We start from the raw sequence: 8,890 nt of genomic DNA, 5'->3' as shown, positions 1-8,890 counted from the left end.
ACCCTTCTACTAAATATTATTTAGTTTAATATCTTATATTATAGATAACACTTCTACTACTTATTATTAGTTTAATATCTTATTGATAAATATTATTAGTTTAATTTAAGTGAGTTTTATATATTCATAAATCTTAAGTATAAAACGACTTATTTCACTCTTTCATATTTAGACCATGCACACTTTACTTTGTTATTTCACTTTACTCCATATTTAAATCATATACTCTACTTTAGTTCAATTTCTTTATAGTCTATTCGGTTATATACTCGGTATTTCATATCCACCTCCCTTTTTGTTGTGCTGTTTGTCACAAGAAACCACTTTAAAGACACTTGTCATTATATTAGGCCATCTCTTATAGATAATTATTATTTTTGTTTAATCTCTTCTAATTAATTATAGATAACAATTCTACTAAATATTATTTAGTTTAATATCTTATATTATAGATAACCCTTCTACTAAATATTATTAGTTTAATATCTTATGGATAAATATTACTAGTTTAACTTCAGTGAGTTTTATATATTATTATTAGTTTAATTTCAGTGAGTTTTATATATTCATAAATCTTAAGTATAAAACGACTTATTTCACTCTTCCATATTTAGACCATGCACACTTTACTTTGTTATTTCACTTTACTCCATATTTAGACCATATACTCTACTTTAGTTCAATTTTTTTTATAGTCTATTCGGTTAACTTTATACTCGGTATTTCATATCCACCTCCCTTTTTTGTAGTGTTGTTTGTCGCATTTATAGTGTTGGTTATCGATCCATGATATGAAAACAAGTTATGTTATCGATTGAAACAACCGATGATATGAACATCTATATCAATACTTTATATATTAAAAGAAACCAATATGTGACACGTGTCATTCATTAGAGACACGTATTTTTGGGTTTTCCGTCTTTCTTTTATATTTATTATTAGTATATAAATTAGATTTTTTACTATTATTAGTATACTTATTTTTTATCAAATATATTGATTACTTAAAATTTATATATAAGACTTTATTCAAAATTATATGTATTTAATACACTATTAATCCAAAATTATATTTATTTAATATACTATTAATCTAAAATTACATTTATTCAACTCATGTAATACATAGAGTTTTAAAGATTTAACTTTTTTATTATTTGGTATATAAATTACAATACACGAGGTTCTTAAAAATAGAATATTTTTTATTATTTAATATATCAAATTACATTTATTCAACTCGTGTAATAATAATAATAATAATAATAAGAAGAAGAAGAAGAATACTAATAATAAGAATAATAAGAATAATAATAATAATAATAATAATAATAATAATAATAATAATAATAAAAATAATAATAATAATAATAATAACAATAAGAATACTAATAATAAGAATAATAATAATAATAATAATAAAAATAATGATAATACTAATAATAATAATAATAATAATAATAATAATAATAATAATCATAATAATCATAATAATCATAATAATAATAATAATAATCATAATCATAATAATAATAATAATAATGATAATAATGATAATAATAACAATAATAACAATAATAACAATAATAAGAATAATAGTAATAGTAATAGTAATAGTAATAGTAATAGTAATAGTAATAGTAATAGTAATAATAATACTAATAATAATAATAATAATAATAATAATAATAATAATAATAATAATAATAATAATAATAATGATAATACTAATAATAATAATAATAATAATAATAATCATAATAATCATAATAATCATAATAATAATAATAATAATAATAATCATAATCATAATAATAATAATAATAATAATGATAATAATGATAATAATAACAATAATAACAATAATAACAATAATAAGAATAATAGTAATAGTAATAGTAATAGTAATAGTAATAGTAATAATAATACTAATAATAATACTAATAATAATAATAATAATAATAATAATAATAATAATAATAATAATAATAATAATAATAATGTGATATATGTTTTACGGTTGAAACTTGATATTCGGAAAGTTGGTTAGAAAAACGTATGGCATTGAGGGAGGCATGAGAACATTCTGTTAACCATCATCTCCGAGCATGGCGTGCCGTAGAAGGCATGGAATTACCAGGTCTTCCACGTTCAAAGAAGAGATCTGTCGTCCTCCTGTTGACACAGCGACCGCCTCCTCCTCCGCTCCCTCGTCGCCAGTGGCCTCCAAGAAGAACCATCGGGACTCTCCTCTCTCCTCCGGTTATGTTAATTCGCCGTTTCAACACAGATCCAAGGTTTTGCATTCTCTTCTTCTTTCCGTTTGAACATGTATTTTTTTCATTTATATTGATATTCACGTAATTTTATTATAAATATTAGTACACTTGTGATATTTGACACATATATAATTTTTCGAAAACCAAGTTCTTTATAACACAACATGTCCGAGTACTCTCTACCAAGGTCGAGTACTTGCAACTCCCCACTCGATGACCTGGGAATGCCTAGTGACTTCTGCAACCATGATTACACCCAATCACGATTTAACACTTCATTACTTTTATTAACATCAAAGTCAAACCCACACACAACACACATTACCATGACCATGATAACCACCACGAAAAAACCCATGACCAAGTGATAAACACCGCATGTGGTGGTGTATCACGCCGTCACTAGTATGATGGATATGTATCATATTACCGGCGTGCCTCGTCCCCCATAGGTAACTCCATTCTATTACTAACCAAACACACCTTTTTTATTATTTACTCACGATGTTTCATTCCATTCTGCCACCCATTCATGTATACTAAGGTAGTGTTGGTATGAAAGAATGAGAGGCGGAATGGAATATTACAAGGGAATGAAAAAAAAAAGTGTTTAGTTGGTCAATGTAATGGAATCACCCATTACATAGGGCATTTCATTCCATCAAATTAATTCCATCAACACCTCATTATTTTTTTTTCCATTTCATTCCCTCTCTTACCTTCATCACCAACACCTCCCACCACCAACATCACTAGCCACCCACCGCCACCACCACCACCCGTCGCCACCACCTTACACCAGCGCCGCCACCCGTCGTCGCCACCCACCACCCGCCGCCATCGCCATTGAACATCGGCGCCACCGCCACCAACCACTGAACACCGCCACCACAACCCACCGCCGTCGCCACCACCTCTGCGACTAACGCTAACGATCACCGTCGCCGCCATCGACTACCGCCACCACCCACAACTGCCACTCATCGCTAATTTTATTCCTTCTTCTTTTCCAGCCTACCAAACACTACAAAGTAATGATTCATTTCATTTCCATATGTTAACAAATAACACATGAAATAAAATGATCCATTCTATTCCTCCATCCATTCCATTCCATTACCTTAGCATTTTTTGGATTTCTAGGTTGTTTAGGAAAAATTTACAGGTGAATTTTGAAACCAATTGTAAAAGTAGGCAATTCCCTAGGGTGGGGAGCGAATTCACCAAATTTATTAGATGAAACCCAAATTTATGTTTATCAAAATATTATAAAAAAAGTTGAATATTTTCTTTTGGAGAATGGCTCCATCTAGGAGCCACTTTGAAGAATTCTCTCCACTAGTTAATTTTCAGTCTTACTGTTAGTTTCAAAAATCACATTAATGCTGGAGGAAAGCTTTGTGAAAAAAATAGACATTTTTTCATAAAACAGGAAAATATTCTATTCTATTCTACTATATATTAAAAGAGAAGTTCGGTGGCATACATTGACAACTCTTCTACTTTTAGCTTCGCATGCCCTTTAATGTTTAAATATAATTTTTTCATATAATGTAAATACATTGCTTTATATTTTGATAAAATTGCTTTTTTGGTCCCTTGCTTATGATTTTTTTAAATTGCGTTTTAGTCCTTGACTTTCTACCCCAAATTTCAATCATATTACAATATTAGTCGACTGGCTTTGCTACCTTCAAGTTTTGATATACCTAAATTTTCTAATGTTTCAACTTTACCCATTTACCATATATAATATACGTTTTTAACCTATTGTATTCTTAAATGATTTCCTTTCGCTAAATTCTTTTTTAAAGAACTAATTCGTCTAAATTCGAATTACTTTACGCTTTGATTCAACAATACATTGAGTTGAACTGAGTACGTCGAGACAAGCGCTTCCATATGGTTTGCGCATGACATAACACTTGGACCAATTCATTCAATATTTGTAAAGTGCTCACGGCGCATTGCCTGCGGGTTGTATTATGCAAATTGCAATTTACGCGTCTGTATAAATTTGAGTTGGTCTACGCTTAGGTTTAAAATGTTTTCGGGAAACAAATAAGGTCAAGTATAAAAATTTTTTTGGCTTATTTTATGTTCGCTTCCAGTTCTACATTTCGACCCCACCGTCACGCGCTAGGGGTAGAATTTATGCCCTTGATATGAAAATGTCTTTGGATTACATATGTTAGTTTTTCCGTTGATATACGTATGTTCGATATTTGCAATGTACCTGCACCGCAACGCGCGCGGGTCTAATTACTAGCTATATCTTAAAAAACAAAGTCGGTGGAAACCCCACCGGCTTTGCCTCCCTCCCCCATACTTTTACGATATTGCAATTTTAGCCACTTAACTTTGGTACCTTTAAAGTTTCATAAAATGACAAATTTAGTCCCTAAACTACTACTCCATTTTACAAATAGTTTGCTTTTGACACCCCAACTTTGTGGTAGTTTCCTTTACAGCCCCAACTTTGTTATAGTTTTCTTCTTACCCTAAAACTTTATCAAATTTTATTTTTACCCTTTCTTAGCCCTTAAGTCTAGGAAATGCAATTTATAACCACTTAATTTTTTATGAATTTTCTAAATGCCACTTTGACCCCCTCGAGAGTTTTTGGATTGACGATATAAATTCGAGTTAGTCGTGTCGCGTATAATACGTTATGATTGTACGATATAAATTCGATTTACGTTACGTTTTGATCCAATCACAATGCAACTATAGGATACATTGAGTTCAATCTGATACGTCAAAACGTGCGTTTTCATATAGTTAATACACCACATAACGCTTGAACTAATCCGTTCGATATTTGTGAAGTACCCGCGCCTACTTTTTTCCTTACTTTGGACATAGATATTTATTTATCGTTGAATTTAATATAAGTATTTCAAAATCTTTTGTTCTTCTACTTCTTGTATGTTCGTAAATATGAGTAGTAAGTGTATTGTAATTCAGTACTCTCCTTTAATTTTCCATTTTGTAATCCAATAGAAGTGTTTTAATTTAGTACTCTCCTTTAATTTTCCGTATTGTAATCTAATAAAAGTGTTTTATTTCATTTTAAATAAGAACGGCTCCTGCATACTGTTGTTTTTAGGAAACCACCTAGTAATACAAAAACTCATTACATTTACTCTCTAACTCGTTGTGACTAGCTGCTGCCGACCCATCACTTAGCCTTTTGAAAATTTTGGACGTTGTGTCAATATCAGCTTATGATTTACATAGAATAATATGTTCATTTCAAACACATGAAAAGCATTTTTTTCGTATGACAGGTAGCGATTGCAACAGCTGCTAAAGCGAAACTACTACTTCGAGGGATTAAAACTGTAAAAGCCGATTTAGCATTTGCAAAAGAAAGAAGTTGCCAGCTAGAAGAAGAAAATAAAATGCTTCGAGTGGCTCATGAAAAGCAGGGGCGGATTTAGAGCCTTTTTACGGGTTCCCAGGAACCCAGTCGATTTGGAAAAAAACGTTTTTTTTAGTGTAAATCTTGTATGATTTGGAAAAAAACGTTCTTTTGTAATGTAAACCTTGTATGATTTGGAAAAAGGAACCCAGTGAAAAAATTGGCTGGATCCGCCACTGATGAAAAGGGAGATCACCCTACAGATGATGACATGGTATATTCTTGCATGCAATTAATTTACTTACATTATAACTTTTTTCTTTAAATAGTTATTTTCTAAATTAATGATAACAAATCAGGAATTTTCGAAATTAGTAGGTGGTTTAGGATGGGCAACCTTACTTCTAGGAACTTTTTCAAAATTCTTTTACTTTTAAGTATTTCGCTACCCGTACGATTGAACTCAAGGCAGATCTAACATTTTTTTTTGGTTTGTTGGTGCGGCAAGCACACCCAATGGTTTGATAGAGGGCCAATTATTCCTAACCTAGAGTTCGCTAATCAAAGGAGTGAACTTCAATTTCCTGAGATTCTCCCTGCTTTGCTTCTGTTTGTCCAAGTTCGCTTGCCACCTATGTAGTACGGGAACGGCTAAGGAACAGGGGTACGGGGACGACACGGGTACGGAGAACGGCAAAACTTAAAATTCCAAGATAAGGGTAAGGCAAAAAAAAAATATAAAAAAAAATAAAAATATATTAAAAAAAGTCCAAAATAGATATACATATATATTGATGTAAAGTGTAAACTTCAAAAACACTACACCAAATACCAAACATTTCCCCATTTTCCCGAAACCCTTTTTAGAAGTGTTCCTTAATACTAAATACACATGTGCAATACACTAGATGGGTTTTTTCATGACCTGCAGAAAGATTTCTTTATAAAACCAAACTAGCAAAGCCCAAAAGTATGATGAAATTGAACATTGCAATAAAACAATATAAATCAAACATGAAATTGTTTTTGTACTAAAAAATAACGTAATTCAAACATTGCGTATATAATTTACAAACAAAAATATACAATTTAGACTTTGTCAAATAAGAGATGCAGCCTTTTCATTTGACTACTCTAAAAAATAATATTTTAATATTACCGTCACGTCACCGGTAGATAAATATTTAGGTGATGTTTTTAAATGCCACATAGACACTTGCCCAACCAATAAAAACCATTCTCTTTCATGACCTACTCAAAAGCAATAAAAATATCATTTATCTCTTCTCTCTTCTCTCTCTTCACCCCCACTCACATAACTTATTTTTTATCATTTTTCCTCACATACACATTCACACTCTCTCTCCTCCAATTCATCATCTCTCTCATCCACATCATTTTCTCTTTTTTTAAAAATGCCTAAAAATGACTCTATTGAAATGCTCTTAAATTATATGTAAACATCATCATCTACATCTTTCTTCTTCTACGTTCTTCTGTAACTCAAAGTTGCAGATAGCTCTAAAGGCATCCAGGATCTTGGAAGATGGAATAAATGGACCGAACAGTTGTGAGAATATAATAAGAAACGTCCTCGAAACGTGTAGACGCCGTCCCCACTTTCCCGGAAGTGATTCGATGTCATCCCCGTATTCCCGAAAGCGTTACGTACCCATGGCGTTTCCATCCCCGGGATGGGTACGCAATGCTCCAAGCCGTCCCTGTTCTTCATAGCTTGCCACCCGATTGGAGTTCACTTGTCATACTAGCAAACTTGCTAAGATAGCTTAGCTTAGCAAACTAGCATGTGCGGAGGTTACTTAAGACGAGAGGGGGCTTGGGCCTCCTCTGAAAAATGTAAGTTTAGCTAATTACTTTCAAATAATATTATCTTTCTTTGGTTGGGGCCCTCCTGATCCAAAAAGCACCCCATCCCCTTCAATTTACCGTAACTGCATAGTACATAGCAAATCCGTCGAGTTCGCTTGCCACAACAAACTCAAAAAAACATTTTGAAATTCGCCTTGTTCGCTCATAGGGTAGCAAATCGTTAGTAGTGTAAGAAAACTATGAGAATACTTCCTAAACCACCTAGTGATGATAAGAAATGAATGGTTGGTGTATAATTCTTGTAGTGACCATGCAGAAATGATTTTTAGGTTGGATATAAAGTCTGGGTTGGTCAATAAGTAAGATAAGCGACTTGAATGAAAAAAGTTAACTCTCCATAAGATAGCGAGTTATAGAAGTTGTTTTGACATTTGTTTTGGTTTAATTTTTTTTTTTTTTTTGATCAGATACGTCTGCAACTTGAGACACTTTTGGCAGAAAAGGCTAGGTTGGCTCATGAGAACTCAGTATATGTACGTGAGAATAGCTGCTTGAGGGAGATAATTAAATACCATAAACTGAGTATGCAAGATGTTGTGTATTTGGATGAGGGTATCGAAGAAGTTGCAGAGATTAATCCTAGACTTTCCAGGACGCTTTCTGTATCGCCCTCATCGCCTTCATCACCTGAAAACGGACTCCCCATTGATAGTGATAATCCTCCACTTGTAGATTCCATGAACCTTTTAGTAGGCTGATTAATTTTAGATGCTCTCTTCACCAATAATGGTATTATTTTATTCAACAGTTTTATGATATGATCAATCTAAACCTGCGACATAATATTACCAGTCCACTACATGAAAACTCACTCGTCCATAACAACCCAAACTGAATTCTAATAAGTATCCTCTAAAGTTGTTTGCTAAACCACTAAAGGGGTGTTTGGTGTTGCGTTTTCAAAATAGATTTATGCGTTTTCAAAACTGTGTTTTGAAAAAGCATGTAGGTACATGCTTCTCAAAAACTGCTTTTTAGAGGCAGATAATCACTTTTTCATCCAAACATTTTTTTAGATTATTTATGTTTTACAAACGCAATAATCAAATAATCACTTCAAAACGTAATTCCATACACCCTCTAAGACATATTGAAATTACGGAATACTCGTTTTTTATTCAATTTGAATACTTGATTAGGATATACAAAATACTTAAAACTAATAGAAATCACCATCAACCAACTCAACTTTACAAGAGCTTTGGGAATGCAAGGTGAAGGATGAAGTGACAATAGGGATGTCCTTATATGATATAATTATAGCTTGAGAAAACTTGTATACATTTATAAAAAAAAAATTATCTGGGCAAAGGGGCCATGTGAGTCATCATTTAAAAATTAAAAATTATATAAA

The 8,890-nt window shown here is 31.8% G+C and overlaps 1 protein-coding gene across 1 annotated transcript; it reads left to right on the top strand.

Moving 5' to 3' along the window:
* The first annotated feature begins 1,992 nt into the window (after positions 1 to 1,992).
* Positions 1,993 to 5,813, top strand: LOC110889278. The gene is made up of 2 exons (XM_022136788.2): positions 1,993 to 2,300; positions 5,573 to 5,813. Exons 1-2 carry the CDS (start codon positions 2,112 to 2,114, stop codon positions 5,723 to 5,725), a joined length of 342 nt encoding a protein of 113 aa, XP_021992480.1. The 5' UTR covers positions 1,993 to 2,111; the 3' UTR covers positions 5,726 to 5,813.
* Positions 5,814 to 8,890: the final 3,077 nt, after the last annotated feature.

Source organism: Helianthus annuus, chromosome 16 (assembly GCF_002127325.2).
Source record: "Helianthus annuus cultivar XRQ/B chromosome 16, HanXRQr2.0-SUNRISE, whole genome shotgun sequence".
Classification (NCBI taxonomy): domain Eukaryota; kingdom Viridiplantae; phylum Streptophyta; class Magnoliopsida; order Asterales; family Asteraceae; genus Helianthus; species Helianthus annuus.
Note: the sequence above shows the minus strand (reverse complement) of the source record. Positions and strands in the feature narration are given on the sequence as shown.

Bases quoted from the DNA above. Each gene is read 5' to 3' on its own strand.
- LOC110889278 (XM_022136788.2), top strand. From the start codon at position 2,112: ATGGCGTGCCGTAGAAGGCATGGAATTACCAGGTCTTCCACGTTCAAA. The intron at 2,301-5,572 runs GTTTTGCATTCT...TTCGTATGACAG, and splicing joins CGTTTCAACACAGATCCAAG to GTAGCGATTGCAACAGCTGC.